Source organism: Nipponia nippon, unplaced genomic scaffold (assembly GCF_047370975.1).
Source record: "Nipponia nippon isolate SJK-2023a ecotype South Korea unplaced genomic scaffold, ASM4737097v1 scaffold_9, whole genome shotgun sequence".
NCBI lineage: Eukaryota > Metazoa > Chordata > Aves > Pelecaniformes > Threskiornithidae > Nipponia > Nipponia nippon.
The window spans coordinates 45,677,085-45,699,401 of record NW_028262413.1 but is presented as its reverse complement, the minus strand read 5'-3'; the positions used below and the strand labels follow the sequence as shown (position 1 = coordinate 45,699,401).

Below are 22,317 nucleotides of genomic sequence, written 5' to 3'. Positions count from 1 at the left end.
ACAGCAATTTCTGTTTAAAAAAAATGGAACTCCTCACAAGAAGAGCATAAATCAAGGATCAGAATCATAGTAATCTGGTTTTGTTAGAAACAGTATCAGTTAAAACTATTTGGGAGCTTGAATTGTTAAGGCAGCTTATTTTTTTAAGTGTGACCTTATATTTGAATTTCCTCACTTTGTAACTGGTTTTCTTGTATTTTACCTTTGCACATGGCAATCTTAACTTCATTTCTGCCTAAAAATACTGTTGCCCTGGAGTGGAGCTGTGAGCAAGGAAAGCATGGGGCAGCTGGCTGGCAGTTACAGGTCTGCATTTCTCATGGTATGCCTTTGAAACTCGAGCAAGACTCCTGAACCTAGCAGTGCAGATCACCTCTAGTCACTCAGCAGCCTAGTCCTAGAGACGGCAGAAATAAGCGATGCATCCTGGTGCAGATACACATAGCTTTGCAAGAAGCATTACTACAAGCTAGCTGGCCGAAGAGGAGTAAGTTAATAAACTAAGGGAAAGCAAGAAATCCAGATGGGAAAATTCTCGTGGAGTTTAAGATCAGTATTTCCAGGCTGGCACTGAGCCCAAGCCTGGGCTTAAAAACTAAGTCAAAATGTATTTTGAATTAGCTTCACTTCCTGGCTCAGAAACAGTAGCATTATGCTGCAAATACCACAGAGATGCAGCTGAACTCACAGATGGGTGGAGGGGGAAGAAAACACTTCTAAATTACACATGCATTAGCAAAGAATCTGTCTCCCTCGGTGTTTCCTGCACACCCATGGATTAGGAAGACAAGCACAGCGTCTATAGGAGTTTTTTGCCTACAGGCTCCAGCAGCTGAGATTTTCCTTCTGCCCCCAATCCACTGGATACTCCTTTTTCATTAAAAACCCAAACAGACCCATGTGGGCTGGATGAGTCTATAAACTCTATTGTTTTCTCACAGCCAGCGTCTAATCTGGGCTAAAAGTTTCTGATCTCGGCTTTGGAGAGAAGCATGTATCTGGGTAAACTCCTAGATTAGACCAACTATCAAGAGAGTAAAAGCTCATTGTGAACTTTTACTTTATTGCGTTCGTGTTTGTTCCCGTGATCCCTATACAGAAACAGAGGCTTAACACACCTTCTCCTATGGGAAAAGCAAAGCAGTTAACATGTACACGGAGCCACTAGATGGTACTGTTGTTAAATGTAGCAGCTTTTGAGTGTTTAGCGAGTTACCTTTACCGACCAAGAATACCATACAAGGTAATTTGTCATCATTATGCGATTAGATTACACTCTGCATTTGTCCAGATAGACATAAGAATGGATGAATTCGGCAAATGCTCAGCGAGAATAACGTTACTCAAGGAAATAAAAGAGAAGAGACTATATTTGCCTCAACTGCACCCATCGGTGTCAGCATTTCCATTCTCTGGACACTGCCCCTCTTCAGGAGGCGCGTAGATATTGCAAGAAAAATCTAGAGCAGTGAGTGGAAAAACATTCACATTTCTAAGCAAGCTTTTGTTTGAGCATTTGCAGCAGTGATTGCTAGAGACAAATGCGGATGCCACAGCTGTGTTCAGTTCCATGGACTAGGCCAAGCCATGCGCTCCTTTCCCCCATGTAGGTACAGAAGAGGACGGCTGTAGGTGCCTGTAGTGCAGAGGTCTCGCTTCCACCCGTCTCCTAAGCAAGGCAGCCATAGCTATTTACAGGAAAAACCTGAATAGAAGGTGTTTTACTGTGGAGGTCTCAAAAGAAGCTCAAATATTAATCCCATCCACATCAGCAGAGGAAGCCTTGGGCACGGGGCCACGTTTTTATGTAAGTCCTAGCTCCTCAGAAGTAACCAAAGCCGAGGAAGAATTGTTCAGGGCTCTGACTGACATGTTTTCCAGTTGCACACGCTTGCAGGGCAGGACTGGCAGGCAAACTTGCCCCAAAGTTCCATTAGGTCAATGACATGATGTTAAGTCACTGCCACCCTCTCCTCTAGACCAGTATCTCCCCTAGACCTTACGTCAGAGCATCTGTTACTTACAGTTCTTACAGAAATGTGGCAGTTTGGCAAAACTCCGCTTACAGAGATGTGGGATTATCACAAGCATAAGGACCTGAATTAGACAAATCCCAAACACTTCTGAGAAATCCTGTCACGTGGAATGTGATAGAAAATGGTGTTGGCAACACAGAAATCATCGACATTTCATTGGTCCAGTCTCACGTGGATGGCAGTTTCAGAAGAGAATGCGAAGAGGAACAGCAGATGTTTTATGAGAAATCCATCACCTACCTTTGTTGATCCAGTAAAAGCAATTTTATCAATGCTGTGATGGGTAGAAATAGCAGCTCCAGCTGTGGGGCCGTAGCCTGGCACAATGTTCACCACACCTGGAGGGAAACCCACCTAAAATAGAGGTTAAATACAGCTCTGTAAAGAGAGATTTTGAGCACCCTGGAGCTGATCTGCAGTCCTGAGAGCTCCAGTTCAGTTCTCAGGAAGCTTGAATTAGTTGCATTATATTCCTTGCAATTAAAAATTGCAAGTTGCAGACAAGGAGCCCATACCAGATACATCACTGTTTTCCAGACTTTCCAGTAACATGGCTGCGTGCTACCAGCTGGATTAGACGTGGGTGAAAGTAACAGCCATGCTTACGAAATGCCAAGTTTCAGTAAGAATTCTTGGAGAAGTCCCAGTTTCAAGTCAAAAGAGAGCGCGTCTTTTGGCCAAACTTGGCCCCCAGCTACTGCTGTGCAGCTGGAGCCAAGGGATAACTGAATGAAAGTTTGTTTTGAACAAAGGTTGACATTTGTGGTTCTTCAGGGGCCAGAGGGATTAAGAAGTCAGTAAAACCTCAGTATATGATGGGGCTAATAAAACAGGAATACAAGAGCAGATGGTAACAGACTTATGCCAGTTTCCACCACATTTACAACCTAGATTAGCCAACTAGCAATTTTGCCAAAAGAGACAAATGGCAAAACTAGAGGTGAAATTCTAGTGCGAGGAGAAGTGCGGAACTTACTGGTCTGTTTTTACTTCCTGAAACAAGAGTTTCAAGGATTATGCTCTTCTAGGCTAGCCCTCCCCTACTACTGATTGCACAAGGTTGTTTTCCCAGCATTTTGTAACAATGGAATGGCAGGATATTAAGTGTTCATTTCACTTCTTGTGACTTTTTAATTTAAAATCTCAATAAATGCAGTTGCTCCTTCCTAACACAGAAAAAATGGAAGTAATTGCTCATGTACTACTTTGCAAAAATTTATCTTCATAAGTTTTTTTTTCTTTTTATTTTCACAAATTGGAAGGGCAGTCTGATTTCTTCGATGGATGTGACAACGATAAAAGTGAGTTTAATAGAGTTTGCATCTTGGCTAATGAGTTTTCAAGAAAATACTGCATGTCAAACTGTGCAAGTAATGGTGTTCGCAGTCAGCAGCAAAGCCACAAGGAAGCAAAAAATTGGTTCAGGTCACCCTGAGCCAAAAAAGTTTTTTCTGTTTTTCAGCAAAAATGAAAGCCAAAATATTTTGGTTGGCCCAAAATTATTTCCTTGAACCTAACACACAGCTTTGCTTGTGTGTTAACATCTTCTGCATCCTTTTAAAGATGAAAAAAAAAAAAAAAAGTTTAACTTATTCTTCTGAAAAGCTGCAAAGAATTCAGCTAATTTTGGGTGGAGAAAGGAGCATCTTCAAATAAAATTTTTCTGCTCTAATGACACTTCTGCCTTGGAGGGCAACTGTGAGAAACAGGCAGCTTAGAATTTCAGCTAAAAAAAAAAATTAATTTCATCAGAATTGAATGGCTGTTTTGGGGGAATGCTATGCCTGTGTTTGGGGAGCTGTATGTCAGAGTGAAAAAAGCAGTGATGTGGCAGGGCTAACTAGAAGTCATGGAAACTGCACCCTATGCTCACTTGTCTTGTGTAATCTTATTAAGTCAATTAACTGCAGGAGATACTTAACGGGTAGTATTTTTGCACTGCTTTTCCTGACGGAAGAGGCCTAAGTGTCAATTATTAAGGTATCCTTCTATTTTCGCCCAGGCTAAGCCAAGACAGAGAAAATCATCATTATCATTAGCCTGAGCCTAACAAACAGACTTTTCCAGCTGAGAGGCAAAAGCGTATCTACAACGCTTTTAGTTTTCCTCACAATTAGTCACATACGCAGATATAGGAAGCTGACGTACTGACCAGTCCTGGAAGGTACTGTGCACCTGCCGCCACCTCTGTATGATTAATAGATCTGAGGGCACCTGAGATCCTACCTGACAAGCCCTAAACCAACATTTTGAAATCCCAACCTATGATCTTCCCTTTATGTCAGTATCAAGTTGGCTTTACAGGCCAGATACAGCTAAATTATTCTACAAACCGTAGAAATTGTGAAGAATTTTTTCCCATGGCACTCTGTCTTGGTTGAATTATCCCACTTAAAACCAGTACAAACTCAACACTTCTGTCTAATCACACTCTTTTTGGTCCCATTGTCTAATAAAACTGAGCTGTAGTCTTTCCCTCATTTGGGAGAGGGGAAGACAAGGCAGAAGAATAAAAGCACCACTTTTTCTCTCTGCAGCTTCCTGAGAAAGAAGAAAAACCTACAGTTTTTGTGATCTTTGCTACCTCCCAGCTAGCCACTACCAGTCATGAAGGCCTTTGTAAGAAAAGACTGAAGACAGAGGTTGTTCTCACTTTCCTCTGTGAGGCTTTAACACCTTTAGAACCTAAAAAGTTACATAGCCAATTCAAAACACAGTCTTGCTTATGACCTTAAAAGAACAGTACCTAGATGGGATGTTCAGATTTCCTTACCTCTTTGATCAGCGAGCCAATGTACAGCGACGTGAGAGGAGTTTGTTCAGCTGGCTTAATAACCAAAGTGTTTCCACAGCACAGCGCTGGTGCCATCTTCCAAACGAGCATTAGCAACGGGAAGTTCCACTGCAAGAACACAAGCCTGGTCAGATCAGCCCAGCACAGTCACCTACTCACTTCTGTGCAGCATTTTCTCCACCTTCACACAGCTCAGGGAGAAAGAAGCAACTGGGAGGACAGCCACAAAGAGAAGCGGCTGCTTACAATACTGTGGTTGCTTGGACTACGGAGTATAAATTCTTTGATTTCCCCTGAGATCCCAAATATTGCTGGCAGTCCTCAAGCTAATCCTGTAAGTTGGACAAACCTGCATGATGTGACCTCATTCTTTACAGGAGTTTGATCACACTTTGTATAGGATTTTGGCTGTTCACAGAAATTGTGTTGGAGGCAGTGCCCTGATGCATCGCTTTTGTACAGTGTCCTTATGTGGGAGAATTACAGGGTGCAACTGCTCATTAAAAACCCCTCATTTTTCTGTGTCAGGTATTGGCTGAGTAGTTAGGAGTTATACAATATCATTCAATTCCAGGTTTATAACTAGAAAACTGCAGTGGGCTGTTCAGTCATGGAAATCCAGGGGAGGTCTTATACTCCCTTCAAATTGTAAATTGCTCATTTCCAATTAGTTTTCTTATTTGGAATTAGGAACCAGTCCACATCAGTTTCCTCTGTGCTAATCTCTTTCATGGTCATGTGTATTTGTAGATCTTGGAGCCTAAGCAAGAAGTGGAAAATCTAGCTCACACTGAATCTCAGGTCATTTGGCAGCAGAAAGGATTTCTTCATTAAAGATAATTAATGCTGCTTTAGGGATGATGGAAGCAGGCCAACAGTAAGGGGACTTCTTGTCAAGACTCAAGCCAAGGGCCTTCAGCTATCAACAAAGAAGGCAAATATGTTAGGAATCCACAAATTCACACTTACAAATAAATTAGCAGTGTAGCTTTTAAGAGATGAGTTCTGTTCTAACTCAGCAGCTCTGAAACAAAGCAGAATTTAATCTAATGTGCTTTTCTTCGACTTGCCTCTCCCTCCTTCCCAGGCCTGTTTTGTTTCAGTGATCTTCTCCAACGGCCACATCCCATGATTTGCCCATTTGTCGTCTTCTCCTAAGCCTTCCTGAAAGCCTGACTTTGCAGCTTGAGCCATCCACACCTACACTACTTTTGTACACTTTCAGAGCATGACACAACTCCATTAGGAGCTTTCCATTGCAGAATGGCTGGTTAAAGTAACAGCAAAGGACTCCAGGGCTGCCTCGTGACATCACCTTGGGATAAAGCTCAGTCATATGCTGCACTTTCTAAGAACTTCCCTTGCTAACCATGTTGGTTTAAATACAGTCAAGCCACAGGAAAAAGGGAGGATTGTTAATTGGCCTAGGAAGACATATGCAGAACAGTGACAGAATCTCTTTAAATCAAGTAGGAATACACAAACTCACGGACCGTTGGTGTTAGAAATCAAACTGGAAAAAAAAAAATTGAAGGGGATTTGTTCTGCATAAACTGAAGACAGATGTGGTTTTGTTGACCCCAGTCATCCTTTTCACAAACACAGTGTTCAACTTGAGTCAAATTTGGTTCTGTAGTTTCTATTGTATTTACTGCTGATGTAGGGTCAACCTGAACTATGAGAAGTCCCACTACGTCCCCTTATAGCGGCCCTCCAAAGCATCCTACATGTAGGCTTTTAAAGGGATAGTTTCCAAAAGCACTGCTGAGTGCCAAAGGTGGCTGAAGTGTGACCAGGAGATACCTTTTAATTGGTGATCAACATGAGGAATGTGATGTTTTGATCTTAAGTCACGAATTCTAGTGGCTCACGAGCAGTCACATTGCTTGTTCAGCCAGAAAAGCTGTGCAGACGTCATCAAGCCAAAAGTCTGATAACTAGTACCAACCACCTCCCACTTTGCCTCACCCTGACATTGCTAAATAGCCCACACCATCTTATCACCAGGGTTATAAGCTCAGTCCTGCTGAAGGAAAAAGCAAAATTTCCCCAGATATCTTTGGGAACTGGTCCAGACCTGGTATTCCCAGAGTCCAGCAAATCCAATACCCCAGATGCATTTCTTTCAGTCTCTCCTATAACCTTATCCCAAAGATCAAAATTTTCCATGGACTCTTATTGATCCAAGTATCCAAACAGAGAACCCTGGCACATCACCATTTGCCTCACGGCCTGTAGGATACCATGTTCAAAGCATTTCACAACCAGACAGGAACAAACTATGTCTCCCACGTAGCTGTGAAGTCTTCCTGGATGTCTGTTTAAACAGGGCAAGCAACACATGCTAAAACTGGAGGTATTCCAAGAACTAGCCACACTGTCCCCTCAGCAGAGAATGAGACCTCAAGGAAAAGAAAACTCTATTCAGTGAGATGTAATCACAGAAAGCTCAGAGAACAGCCAGGTGTTGTTAATAATGGATATGATTTAAAACTCAAAACTATGCATCAGCACTAGGCAGCAAAAAGCTAGCACACGTAATGACAAGATGGTTGTCCCAGCAGTGCAAGAGTCGGAGAGCTCTGACTGGTCTCTGGTGACTGGTGTCAGCCTTAGAGAGGAACAGAGCATCTGATTAGGAGACCCACCCTTCCATTGCAGAGGACTTTGTGTTGCCAAGAGCAATTGGCATGGGGGTAAAACAAGAAACTACATCAGGCAACTGAGATGGGAGTTCCCTACAGAACAGCTGTACTTAACTAGGAAGCAAATGGCTGCAGTGTAAGATGGGGAGTGCACATGTACTTCTTCCAGTTCTAAGGGAGATGCAGGGCACCATCGCTGCTACTTACTGGAGTTATAGCTCCACAGACACCCATTGGTTCGTGCCTGGTGAAACAGACAAAATTTTCATCTGCAAGACAAAAGAATAAAGGAAGACAAAACAGTCAAAACCCTTGCTTCTACAGTAAGGGTGTAAGACGACTGCACACTAACAGGTTGGGGACACAACTAAAACCATATTAGGCAAAGAACCTATATCTGTTCATCTTAACTCATGCCTCTGGGACACCCCAGGCAGATGAAGATCTGTTTGAGAATAAGTCTTGTATTAGCTCAAAAACCAAACACTGCTCACGTTTGCAGTGGAGCCTTTTAAAATCAGGGGTTCGATTCCTTCTGCAGTCTCCTTGTGTTGAGGCTAAGGTGGAGGATAATTCCCTACCACACTGAAGAGCAAGCACAAATTTCATTCAGATTGTGTCTCACTGAAAGAAGCAAAGCACTTGCTTCCCTGAGGGGGAGACTTTTTAAAGCCATTTTGTACAGGAATCATATTCAGTGTAACAGGAATTGCACTTTTGGTAAGAAATCACAAAAAGATGAAACTCTGGGAATAAAGTGATACCACTTATCTTAAAATACTGCTATTACTCTTTCAAAGAGAAAGCAGAAAGGACATTTTCCTTACAAATTCATTCTTGCCGAAAACCTAGTTTCAATGGGAAGATCTGACAGAAAACACAAACATTTCTAATTATAGTTTTTTGGAAGTGATCTCAGGACCAAAGAGCAGTGTCCAGGCAAGCAAAGCTTCACGTTACTCTGATGGTGACGGATCTCAGTTTATATGACTGACATTGCTCCCTTTGCTGTCTGCACAGACTGAACTAGTTCAGAGCCCTTCCTCTGGTGACTCATTTTTGTCTGCAGTGCCTGTCCTTCATACAGCCTCAGTGATCACCCACATGCAGGGACAAAGCAGGCTGATTTTGAAAATACACCATATTTACTCATTGTGCCACATGGACATCCATTGGCTTAACTTGTTCTCCATAAAACCATACTTGAACTTATATAGCTGAGCCAAAGTGTTCTCTCTGTCCCTGCCACAACAGTGCGGTGTGACTGCTCTGGCTCTGCAGCCTAGGAAACATTTTGAAAAACCTCTTTCAAGTGTCAGAAAACTTGACAGGGTCCCTCCAAGAGCTCAGTGCTTTGGCTCCTGAGAGGAGTCAACATCTCAGACCTTCTCTGTAATGAAAGTTAAGAAAAAGCACTACGTGATCTCTCTAAATATCTGTGAGCCAGCACTGTCAGGGATGCAGGAATGTCAGTGAGGTGGGAGGCACTGGTGGATTCCACATCAACCCTCTGCCACATCCCTGTGCCATCTAGGACAGCACAAGCTCTGCTGCCTTCATACAATTCTCCCCAGAAACCTCTGTCCTTCCACTCTCTGGTATCTTATTCATTTCAGTGATACCTAATGAATAAACTCCTCTATAACGCGTGGGGTTTTTTCGTTAAGAATTAGTCTGAATTTAAAACCAAAAAGGTTTCTCTGTTACAAAAACAACAAAAGAGCCCATCCATTATTTTCCAGAGATCTATTCGGGCACTCACATTGTTCTCCCATTAGTTTAAATCTTGAAACACATCTACTTAAAATGCATCCTGAGATAGAAAGGATATGCAAGGCTGTTTTTGCAGGTTTTCAGAAGCCCGCCTTTCCATGCATCTCCCTCCCAGCAGGCCTCCCTTCCTGATCCCATCCCAGCTCTGAAACTGGGTCTGAAGGAACTTACCCACTGGGATAGTTCTGCCCTGAATTTTATCAGCCCATCCAGCGTAATATCGGAGTGTTTTTATACAACCTTCCAGGTCAATGAAATAAGCCTGCAGAAAAGGTTTTCCTGTGTCCATTGTTTCCAGAGTCTGAAAAAAACAAATTGCATGCCCTGTCAGACAAGTCAATGCTTTTTGCTTAAAAAAAGCTTTTAGCGAAACTCCTTCTCAATTTTGTTTTGCCTCATTCTGCAGATATGGGGTTTCTTTCCCTCACCTTATATTTAAGGAACAAGCTTGTTAACACAAATAAGGTAGAAGGGAGACTAGACCCAATAACCCTGATGTGTACACAAGTTGCTTTGTTCAGCGATTGCAATGAAAGTGCATCTTCCAGAAGCCCCCAGAAGGTGGCTGTGGGTGGGATACAGGGCTGTGGTCTGGGGCGCTGGTCAGAAATGAGGTGAGTGTCATGACCTCACCGTAACTGACCCTCCGATGCAGATGTTCTGGATTCCAGATGGTGTCACTGAAATCAGTCAGACCCACTTTCCTTTTATTTGGAAATCTATTTTTTCTGCTTCATAGCCCTAAAACCAACCTCTAAAAAGCCTCTTTTGTCCACATGATGATAGAAAACACATTTTTTACAGCGTTCTGGTAAAGTAACCTTTGGGCTCAGATCTGCGCTGAGACTAAGGCAAGGGTGAAGTTGCTTCACTAAAGCTGCACTGATGCTGAGCAGCTCTAAATGAAGTCCAGTCTCAGCCTGCATCCTTGTCACTGTTCCGGACGTTAGCTCAGCGAATGCTTTGTTCTCTCCTCAGGTCATTAAATGGGATATTGGTGCAAATGGCCAGCATATCCATAAAGCAAGTACTATCCCTTGGTAGATTGAAACATCTTTGTTTACATATGAAGTCATACCCTGTCATCTTCCACAGACATTGGGTCCAAACAGCACTCGAACAGACATTCCCCTTGGAATGACTAGGATTGTTATCCACTCTGAATGTCTGCTAAAACGACTGATTTTTATAAGTCATTACTTAGCATGCAGCCAAGGCAGCTACGGCTGGTTTTCTGCAGTGAAAATAACAATGCCAAACAAGCCCTCCCAGATCAGAAGGACAGCAGAAAGCTTGAAATGAGTGTCCTGGTTATGGAAAAAGGAGAGTCCTCTGAAGTCACATCAAAAAGTGAGCAGAAAATGAACAGGTTGTATTCACACACACATATATATTATTCCTTTTTATTCGCTGGCCAGAACTGCCTTCAGACCTGGATTTTTTGGTTTTGTCCTTCTGAAACTGGAAGCTGTCATGTGGTTAAGAGACACTGCATTGGGGAAAAAGACCCAGCTCAAAATAGTGATACAAGTACAGGCTCCTAAGCACATCCCATGGATGTTAAGTCCTGCTGACCTCAGTGAGACATCAGCTCAGGAACTTACACACGTAACAGCACTAAATATCATAAATGCCTTTCCCCTGAAGATAAGCAGAGCCAAAGTGCAGCATTGAACTGGTGACTGCTCAGATTCAAGATCTCAGGTACGAACTGACAGCAGCTCTAAGCTGAGAGATGCTAGGATCTGTGGGTGCGATTTGGAAACACGTCCAAGGCCCATAGAGTCTAAAGGCTTCCACCAACTGCAGCACATTTTAGCTCGGGCCCTACTCCCCTTGTTCTGCACCAGAAGGACTCCTTCAGAACAGGATGGGGAATCGTTAGCAATAGTTCTTCAGTGCAGAAGTCCAAGTTAACACAGCTTCATGGCTATAAAGAGATTTTCCCGAGCCAGTACATTCAGTAGGGAAAGAAACAGTTCCCACTTACACACATTTTAAACTTTGGATGACATCCAGCAAGAGAAAGATTCTCTTTCCAGCCCCCCATTTTAGGGGAAGCAATTTGCAAAGAAGTCAAACTGGCCTTGTGTTTTTGTAACAAAGAAGGACCGTGTCAGTTGTGGTGGTTTGGGGTTTTTGTTGTTGTTTGGTTTGGGTTTGTTTGTTGTTTGTTTTGGGGTTTTTGTTTGCTTTTTTTAAGATATGAGCTGGGAGACAGCTATGAACATTGATGACTGTTAAACTAAGAAAGAATGTTTATTGCTTTGAAAATTTAAGTATTAATACCTGTAATCACTTCAATAACTAGCTAAAGTTTTGGAGAAGTCAACTATATAGAAGAACTAACAGCCTTCTTCTAAGACCCTTAAAATCATCCTGCAGAAAGAGGAAGATAAGGCACAACTCCTGCATGGACTCTTCTGCCCTTCATAAAGGGAGAGAAAAGAAAAACATTAGGTAGATATGGATGCAGCAAAATCAGAGGGATGGAGCTGAGTTAGCAGCCAACAGTTGCTGGTTTATCACCGATCACAGTACTTACTGCCAGGATGACTCTGTCTCGCTCGAGAAGATCAGCCAGCTTGTGCAGGAGTCGTCCTCTGCTTAGGGCATCCATCTGTCTCCACGGAGCCCCCCTCTGGAATGCTGCCTTCGCTGCTTCCACCGCATTATCCACATCAGGCTAGAGCAGCCACATACACAAGAAAATCTTAGGTTACAAGGAAGGAGCTGGACAATGGCACAGAAACCCCGTCGGGCTGCTTCCTAGATGATGCTGTGGTAGCTAAAACCAAGTTGTCTGACAAAAACACTTCCATTTTACTCCTGGATTTGGACCCAAGCCTGCAATAAGTTTTGAGTTTGGCCTAGGCTGATAAACAGCCTTGAGGTCCAAGTACCAACAGGGTCTTTCAAGGGTAATTTTATGCAACTGGTTTGTTTATACAATAATCCAGAATCATGTTCCTACTGATACAGGATGTAAGTGACACTGGGGGAGGATGGAGAAACAGGATCCCAATTCTGTTCCCATTACAGCTTCCCTAAGCATGACAGGCCATTGGCCTGCATGAATCATCCTCCTCTGAAGAAGTTTGGGAAGGAAAGTCCCTCATGAGAGAGATCACAGTTTTATCCAGGGGAACAACCACAGCTCAGATCACACCATTCAGTCCCACTGGAACCCACACCAGTAACAGCTAGCACACTAAAAAAGCTCCCTTAGATCCTAGATCACACTTCCAGAACATTTCTACCAGATGGGAAGGGTTTTGTTGACAAAGGCATTTCACCTACACAGACTTAGTGCCACTCTCCCTTCATCTCCCAACTGCTTTACTGTGCTCTGGACCAAATCTAACTCTGCTTACCCAAGTTACTACTCAGGTGGGCAGCAAATTCCCTCTCTTTCCACACCAGCGCCCCCAGAGAAGCTTAATGCATTTGCTCTGGCCACAGTATGCCCTGGACTCCTCCCTTCTCCCCACATATATTGATTAAAAAAAAGTGAAGCCAAGGGCAACCTCCCGACCCAATAAAGTCAATGGGAACACTGCCATCAACATCCACGAGGCCAAGACTGTACCCCAAGCATACATAAAGCATACTTCGCCCTGGCTTTGGACAGAATCCTGCTCTACGTAATGTCTGGCACAGCCCATGCCTCACTTTAGCTGATGGAGAACTTGCACCTCACTGCAATATGTGGCTCAAGGGGGTGGGAAAGGAGGGAGGGTTTCAGGCCTCGATCGCTCTTCATAGCACTTCACCAGTTGCTCTCATTTATGTCTTATCTCAAGTCTTGTCTGGACACAATTACAAAGTAAGCCTTTGCACTGATCCAACAGGGTCTGGCCATTCTCCCCTCATGGGGAAGTGTGTAGTGCTCAACCAAGAAAAATGTTATGGGGAGACATGTTGCCTTCTTACAGCAAAAGTTCATGGAGAAAACAGCAAGTCATCACCCACTGAAATGGCACCTTACACTAAGTTTGGCTCCTTTTCTTTACAAGAAGATTACACAGCTTTAAAACAGTCTGACCCATACTGCCAGGAAAAGAACCCCACCCTTTCAGAAGGGCACTGACGGGGAAACCATTAGAGGAAAGTTGTGCTGTTACAAGGGGTTAAGAATGGCTCTGGTGAAGCAAGGGTGCTGGCGAGGCAGAGGTAGCAAGCAGCCGCTGGGTGCGGGCAGGCATGTCCTGCCTGGGACCCATCACCCACAGGCAGAACGGGCCTTCAGAATGGTTTGCTTCAGTTGAGTTGATCTGGATTCAAACTGGCACATCACAAAAGCCAGAAGGCACCACCAGCCACTGCACGCTTATGTACTCCCCATCCTGCCTGCTGGAATGAAGACTCAAGCTGAAAAGCGGCAATATTTTATGTGACAAAACAGACAAAGAAACACAAGAAGTGTGTCAGGTTTAAACAAGTCTTCCCTTAGCAGGAATTAATTAGCTTCTGTGACCAGGCTGGGAACACTGATATGCAGAGCATTGGGTCTGCAGTGGCACAGGCCGCAACGCAGCATGCCCTTGGTACTGAGGGACTTCCCACCACCCTGGCACTGACAGGAACAGGGATGAGATGGCTGTGTGGGCAGAGGACTTCAGTGCATGCCCAGATCTTCCCCATCCTCTAAACATGGGAGCACCTGAGCCCTGCTGCAGCTCCTGCAAACACTAGTTGTCTTCATTCTTGTCTCTTTTCTCAGACATGCTGGTATACATAGCGGGTTGGAGACTGCAGTCACTATCACGCAAGCAAAAAGGCTTTCCCAAAACACCCTCAGGGGTAGTGCCACCAAGTGAGATCTTGTGAGCCTGCACAGCCTCAATAGGCCTGAGAGACCAGCAAAAACAAGGAAATTCTTCAGGAAGGCTGAAATGCCATTCTTAATCCATCCTGTTATGACTAGGCATTAGGGGAGTCTGAATGGCATGTTCATTGCAGGCATGTTGCAATAGGTAGGCACAATGCGTGACAAAGAGACTCGTAACTGTCAAGGTGCCAGGGACACACTGTGGTATACAAAACCACAAGGAGAGGAGGTCGTGCATCCTGGTGCTCAGTTCTGATCTATACAGATTTACTGAGTATTACACAAAAAGCTCTGCTAACAGAACATTAAAATTGCAAAGTCAAGCATTGCAGCACTGGGAAATGCCTGCAAACCTTCATACCCACCCTGGATGTTTGCATTATGATACAACCCCCAGTTACACAACTGCATACCATTTTTCCCTGAACAAACTCACACCGTTCTTTGTTCTAAGCTACCTCCTCCACCTTCCTCCTCTACATTAAGTCCTGCTCATAGCTGCTCCATTTCTATCCTGCCCTTTCTTCCTCCCTCCTGCCTCAGCAGCAGGCTGCAGAGAACAGCGGAGACCATCACCCCACTGGCTCTGCAAGTAGGGAAAACACCTGCAAAAAGCCTTGCTCTGCTTCAGGCTCAGTGTGCAGAACACTGCTGCTGTTTGGCCAGTAAGGAGACATGCCAGGGATGGAGCACACCCAGTGGAAACTATCTTTCTTCAATTAAATTACTAGCTTCTTCGAAAAGCCTCCACTGCACACATCTTTGGAACGGCACTTTTCTGACACAGGGCACGAGCATGCCACAGTTTCTCAATTAGAAGAGGTTCAGAGCTGACCTGCTCCCCTGCAAGTCCTCTGCAAACAGTCTACACATTGCATTGCTGTAATGTTTGAACCAAAGTTCAAAACAGCTACAAACAGCATCTTAACAGCCCGAAGTGTCCAAAACCATTATCAAAGGCACTGCAAGTCTGATGCAGGGAATAATATTCCTGCGGTCTCTTACCTCAGCCTGTTGCTGCAATCTGAGGTGGGGGTGGATGCCTGTGAACAAAACCCTCTTACAGCCTTTCAAAGATCCACATGGGAGAGTAAACTGCTTAGCAATGATCATGACAGCTGCTCCACAGTGTTGAGTCTGCTCGACGGTCACAGCTGTGGACCTGCTGCCCACGCACTGTGGCAGCCACCTGAGCTGGGCCCTCCTTTGAGGCAGGAGCACCTTTCCCCCTGCCCTTGATGGATGTTAGCCCAGGCTGCTAGAAGAAAAAAAACCTGTCTTCAAGTGTTACCAGCAGCACCGAAGAAATGACCATGGCACAGGTATTTTTGCCTTCACATGGTAACACCAAGGCAGGGTGGAAGTTCTAGGGCTCTGTTCACTGAGGGCAGGAGCCTAATGAAGAAAGTTATTCCTTCTCCATTATCAACTTGGCAAACACTTGGACCCTAAGCCACCATGTGGGAAGGAAGAAGCCTCCAAGCATCCAGTGGAAACACTTGCCATTTTATTTTCAGTGCTTCTTTTTCCACACAAGACTTCCCTTTACCCCCCAACTATCCCATCAAGGGCAATTCTATCTTAAATTCTGTAACTAAAGAACAAACAACAAAACCTTTGCTCCTAGCCTCATAAAGCATTGGCGAAGTTTCAGCACCAGACTAAATTGTCATCGCTGAGATATCAGCTGCCAAATTCCCACCTCTCCCGTGCAGGCTAAGAAAAACACACTCTGCATGGCCAGGGAGGGGCAGGTTTCTGTTCAGGGCTAGGGAAGCAGACTCCTGCTCCCAGCCTGCTGGGAAGGCAGAGCCAACCCTGGCAGAGCACAGCTGAAGCCAGAGCCAGTACCAGGAGCTGCCACCCCTACAGTGGTACTGACCAGCACAACCAAGTATGGAGGCATGTGGGGACAAGATGCTGGAAAGCACCACCAAACGCAACTCACCGCTTTCTGTAGCGACTCCAACAGAATGGAGTTACAGACCTAGGAGGGGATGTTCAAGCAGGGCAAAGGAAATCTCAGGGGACTCAGTTTGCCCAGAGGACAGTGGGACATGGTCAAGTCTCACCAGTAACCAAACAGCTAGTTTGGGATGCTTCTCACCCCTGACTCTGCCTTCTAACTAATACAGATCCAGGTCTAATCCCACCCAGTCCCTCTCAAAAACCTACTTACAGCAAAAAATAAAAATTAAAAAAATCTCTGTGATGTAAAGGGGAGGAAGAGGCTTTTGGAACCCAACGTGCAGCTAACTTACATTCTTGCCTGCAATTATTCTATGCACTGAGGAATCAGACACTTATGCTGAGTATCCACGGGCAGAGGGCTCCACTGACTGGCCCTAAGGAAAGGTTTACAGTGACTCTCCTGCAAGCTAGAAGCTGAAAGCTATCCTTGAATTCAGGCAGGGACAAGTCTCAAGGAGGTAAGCTGCAAGCTGGCCTTTTAGATCTGCATAACAATTTTCTTTATTTCAAGCTTGCTTCTTAATGGGTTGGTTACTCATGTAATGCTCTGTAACTGCTTGAGGAGACACTTAGCTCAGGGAACAATAGCAACGTCATGGTTTCTGCCTAGCAAAACACAGTTGCATCAGAGTTAGCTTCAACTCTGCTGTTTACATGCCACTGCAATTAAACACAGTTGTGTCCTACCCAGTTAGTATAAAGGAATTACTCATAATGTTTGGTTCTGCCTCCATCTGTAATTGCCCCATGGATGCACAGATCCCCCATGGCAATAGGTTTCAACAGAGGCCGCTTTAGTGCCATCCAAAAAGAATGGCTACCTTACACACTATTTGCATGCCGGCTGGAGACTTGTATTGCCAAGCAAGTTTGCTCCCATCTCCAGAAGGGTCAAGGTCTCTACTCTACATAGTATAACACCAGAAAACACATTGCCCCTGCTCAACTAGTGTCATTCCTACTAGGAAAGGATCCCCAAGGCAGCTACCTGGCTGGAAACCAGGACTGGGCCTCACAAGTGTTGGACAAGTTTATATACCAAGAAGACACCACAGTACAGGCAGAAATGCCCACACTGCCTATCACTTACTGCTACCAGCAGTGAGCAGCGAAAGCCCTTGTACAGCAGAGAAGCTGTGAATCACCTTCCCATGACATACTGCAAAAAGCCAGCTCTTGGGCCAGCTCTTTCCCATAGGTCAGGTCAGTTGGCCCATACACGATGAGCTGTTTTGGACAAAAAGTGTCACATCTTATTGTTCCTTACCTCAGACTGTTACCAAACCCAAGCAGTTATGTCCCAGGCTACTCTACAGCACACCAGGGCCAGGGACAACTAAAGTTCTTGAGAGAGACTGGTTTGGTTTTAACTGAGAGTTGCCACATTTGTGCAGGAGGCCAGAACCCATGATACCAGTTGGAAAAGCAGCACCACATTTCTAGCAGAAAGTGGGCAGTGTTTGCATGACTGAGCTTAAATTCCCCCAAGCAGTCAGGTTATTTGTTGATTGTGTTTAAAAAAGGGCGAGTTTCAGTTCAGTGTCTCCAACAGGCTGCCATGCAGCTTGTGTATAAACCACTCCCAACACAAGGCCCAGCTTCTGTCAGGGATGTGCTACACCGTCGTTGCTGTTTCCTCAGGCTGGCTGCTTCCTTCCAGTCTATAACACAAGAATGATGCTGAATCTCATTCCTCTGACGGCGTTCAGCATTCAGTTCCTACCAGGGAAAGTGACTCTGCAGAGTTGGACAGGATTGATCCCACCCACCCCGTGTAATTCCTGAGCGGCACATCTAGCGTCCCAGACCTCCAGCTCACAGTCTGGCCAGATGTATGCTGTCGTTAAAAGCCAGCTTTTTCTCTTCATGCTTCCCTACAAAAGGAAGTCCCTTGGAAACTGTCTTTTGCACTGCCTTTCCAACAACACTTACCTTGTCTCCTTCCTCAATGTCACAAATTTTCTCCAGCGTTGACGGGTTGTAGGTGGGGAACTTCTTTCCACTTGTAGACTCATGCCATTCATTGTTAATAAATATCTGAAGAGAGAGCAAGGGGAGTGGGATGGGGAGAAGAAAGAAAAAAAACCGACGTAGACAATGCAAAAAAACCCACAAGTACTCCTCAAAGGTCCCAAGGCTCTTCAACTTCCACTGATGGCAGAGTCAAGCATGTTCAGTCTCTCTCCCAGGGAGCCAGTTTGTGATACAGACAGCATTTACCCAAACTAAACCTGAGCCAGAGAACAGGCGAAAAAGCCTTCGTGCACCCAGTTAGTTTTGAGCAAGAGGAAGACAGAGGATGGGGCCCACACAGTATAACACCATAATTTGGCAATGAGAAACAGACAGTTTTTGAAATACATCTCCATGGGAACAGCAAGCAGACACCAAGAGAAACTTGTATGGTTCAGGCAAAAGGAGCCCCTTGTTACATGCTACAAATGAAATGTCAGCGTACAATATTACTTGGTTGTTTGCATCCTGCCCTGGACTACTTCCATGACTTGCCCCCCCAGCACTGTCTGGAGGAGGGCAAGTACTGGCTCAGTTCTACCCCACCATGCCTTGTCACAGGCTAGATCAAGCCTCCCACATCAGTTGGAGTCGTCTGTGACAAGATTTAAGTGTTTCAAAATATTGCATTTCCAGAGCAAGAACAAACAGTCCCAGTGTTGCGTAACTGGAAATGCATTAAATACTAGAGTGTTGTTACTCACTGTAAACAGAACATGAATACCTATATACAATTAATTGATTCAACATGCATCTTATCCACACTGTGATCTAACTTGGCAGTGTTATATTTTATAAATATACTTTAAGTAAGATTAGATGAAGTAATCTTTATTAGTAGCCTGTTAGCGGCTGTAAGCTAGTACTTTTACTTGGAAGTCATCCACGTTTGCAATCTTATTTATGAGTCTCTACACACCATCAGGAGATTAATGTTGCATCCCTTACATTCGGAATTCCCACTGCTTTGGGTCATAGTTTTCTTTCCTTGGGCAGCTTTTTTCCTGAAAGGAGTTTCTCCTGACTATTTCTGCAAAAAGCATCTGAGATGTAACTGGCGTAGAAGCTGCACTTTTGGACCCACCTGTTTCAGACAGGCAGAAACAAAAATTTTGGCAAAAAACTTGCCAAGTGAAGTCACAAGAAAAGATACAATGTTAGAAGTATTAACTAAGTTGACACTAATGCTCCCAAACTACCTCTGTTATCCAAGTGCTGCATTTTAACATTTACACATTTTAACTTCAGGTTTCCTTTGTTTCACTAATGAAGAAAGTCATATTATAAATGTGGGAGATATGACAGGAACTGTAAAATTACAGCATCAGGGATATGCTCACAAACTACGGATTGGGGAAGGATACTGTTTTTCCTCCGCATTCAACATTAATTGTACGTGAAAGGGTTGGGATGGGAAAGCGATGTTCCTATAAGAAATAGTAAAACACGAGAGTGACAGGATCAGGCTGTTTTAAATGTAACATATATGCTGGCATCATTCTGGGAATCAGACCACATAGCCCGAGTGTTTGGTGCCAGGACTTGAAATCAAACAGAACAGCGTATCAGCTGTTCATGCTTCATACCCAGGATCTGGGACACGGGATTGTGGACAGATCGCTTCCATCACACATCCATGACAAGCATTAAGTTCCGCTATAAGTAAGATCTTTGTTGAAAATTTTTCCTCTCCCCCAGCCCCATAACTGGTAGAACCAAAAATAAAAATCTCTGCTAAGCAAAGTGTGCCGTCAGCTGTAAACATCTGGTAAAACCCAGAGCTTGTAGAAAACCCCTCGCAGTTTTATGAAAACTCACTGTGGCTCATTATTTTCTCAGATGCACCGGGAGCATCAGATCAAATGTCAAATTCACACTTTTAATTAACATTGGTTTCCACTTTTAAGAGACTACCTTGATACCTTTAGTGCACAGAGTCTCCGGCAAAACTCTGGAGAATAAAGAACGCATGTTTTAAAAAACATACATGGCTACAGGATCAGATCCCAAAGGAGTATTTAAAAGTGTTCACAACAATAAAAATAACAAAAAACAGAACGTTTGGATGTTTGAGAACTCTAATGGCTGTGTCCATTTTGGACGCAGGAAAGAGCTGTTTGTGCAGCATTACGCCATTCTGCAATCAGCCGCTGCAGATCCAATTTGCTGCTAAATAACAGGTTTATCTTACAAAGAAAAAGTAGATAAATTTGGGATGTTAAAAATTAATCTAGTCCAGTGATTACCACTAACTGCTAATCTGTTTCAGTACTTTGGATGCGTAATTCAAATCAACGCCTCACTGGATAAGCTATCACTATTCACTGCTTCTCACTGCAAGAGATGAAGTTCTGCTTTTTTTTTTTTAAATACTTAATACAGAAATGTAACAGTAATTAATACGCTCACTCAGCCCCTCCAGCTCTTTTAGTCCAGCCACAGAGTTCAAATTATGGCAGTCAAGGCTGCCTAGCAGCGTAACCAGCTGGGATATTTTCCCCACTGCGCAGGACAGCGGGTCAGGCTGTTGTGGAACAAAAAGCGACTCGGCTACCGCAGAGCTACGGCTGCGTGAGGGAGCAGGGATTTCTGCAGCGGTGCTCAGCTCCACACCAACGCCAGCCTCACCTCTGAGGGACAGAGTTATCGAGCTCAGGAGCCTTCGGTTAAATCCAAAAGGTCAGGAGGGACCGTTTAAAGGCCATTTAAAGGGAAGATTGATGGAGAACGGAGAGATACGCGTTTGCGTGGGCTTGCTGCCTGACTCCTTGTCCCGCGGGGAGGCCGTGGAGGAGCTCTGTTGGGACGGCGAGCCACCAACAAGACATGCATGAACACCACTTCTCTTCGGGAGCTGCAGGGTGGCCCCAGAGCCCTTGCACAAGGCTCAGTCCTGCAGGACGCTGGCCCTCCTCCATGCTCCCTGCATCCACCAGGACCCAAAGCCACCCCCTGGCACTGAACTCCCTCCCAGCAGGGCCTCATCCCACCCCAGGGGAGCTTCACACCGGGTCAAGGACGGCTGAACGCAACCCCGGCAAGCAGCTTCCTCGCAGATAAACCCCTTCTCGCCTCTGCCCAGCCTCACCCCATCCAAATCCGATTTCGCTGAGCACTAACATGATGCTAAAAGCATTTACCAGGCGGGTTTGTGAGCCCTGCACCGGGCGCCTGGGAAGATGGCCGTCAGGGTGACCGGGAGGGGACAGGCCAGCGTGGCACCGCAGCCCTCGCACGGCAGGCCTGCTGCTGATCGGCACCACGGCCTGCCACGCGGCTGGGGAAAGGTGCCTGTGGGCACCTGGGGCAGCAACACAAATATTTTAATTTTTTGCTAAAAAAAAAAAGTTGGTTTCTTGGGCTTTAGGGTTTGGGGCAACTCAGCTCCTCAGCTCACCTAGAAATGCCACAGTTGTCTGCTTGCTCCAGCTGCTCAACCACCCTTACACCCCCATAACCCTACTGTTTAGGGCAGCAGGACGAATATGAAAAATTAAGAAAAACGACGGTGAGGGAGAAAATTTTCTATTAAGAAAATAACACTTCACCGCCAGCCTGACTCCACCAAGCACCGGCGACGCTGCAGCGAAGCCCGCCGCCCGCCTCCCCTCGCCAGCTCACCTTGGTGTACTTCACCTCCAGGCTCCGCAGGGGCCGCGGCAGCGGCGGCACCTTCCTGTCAGGCTCCCCGTTCTCCACCGCGCCGTTGAGGGCGGCCATGGCCGCGCCGTCGAGCCCGCGCCGCCCTCTGCCGCTGACAGCCCGCCGGGCCGCCTTAAGAGCGGCGCGCGCCGGGGGCCGCCGCCCGCCCCCATTGGCCACCGCCCCGCCTGGCGCCCCGCCCCCGCCCTCGCCCCGCCCCCTCGCGCGGCCGCGGCCCTCAGGTAAGGGGCGGTGCCGCCCCGCCGAGGCCCCGCCGCCGGCCCGGGGTCGGGGGGTGCCCGCGGGCCGCCCCCGGGCTCCCCCGCCGGGCTCCGCGGAGCCCTCCGCCCCCTCGGGCAGGGCCCCTTCCCGGGCCAGGGCGGCGAGGGAGGGGGGCTTGTCGCGGCGGGCCGGGCTTCGGCGGCCGGGCCTCTCCCAAAGGGTGGCAGCAGGGTGGGCCCGGGGGGACCTGCCCTCCGCGGCCTTCTGCCCCTGCGTCCCGCCAGCACCTGCCCGGGGGTCGGTCACAAGAGGACTACACGGGAGTACGGCCGCTCTCCCCGGGCAGGGTGTGGGGAAGCGGGCTGTCGGGAAGGCTCTCCCCTCGCTCGT

The 22,317-nt window shown here is 45.9% G+C and overlaps 1 protein-coding gene across 1 annotated transcript in view; it reads right to left on the bottom strand.

The window, feature by feature from the left end:
* The window catches only part of ALDH1A3 (aldehyde dehydrogenase 1 family member A3), a 37,698-nt gene extending 15,857 nt beyond the window's left edge, over positions 1-21,841 (bottom strand). The window contains exons 1-7 of the mRNA XM_087743601.1: positions 21,685-21,841; positions 17,983-18,087; positions 11,794-11,934; positions 9,420-9,549; positions 7,683-7,744; positions 4,810-4,938; positions 2,277-2,390 (exon numbers count right to left, since the gene is read on the bottom strand). Coding sequence (XP_087599727.1) covers positions 2,277-2,390; positions 4,810-4,938; positions 7,683-7,744; positions 9,420-9,549; positions 11,794-11,934; positions 17,983-18,087; positions 21,685-21,783 — 780 coding nt within the window. The 5' untranslated portion in view covers positions 21,784-21,841. The remainder of the gene's footprint in view (positions 1-2,276; positions 2,391-4,809; positions 4,939-7,682; positions 7,745-9,419; positions 9,550-11,793; positions 11,935-17,982; positions 18,088-21,684) is intronic.
* Positions 21,842-22,317: the final 476 nt, after the last annotated feature.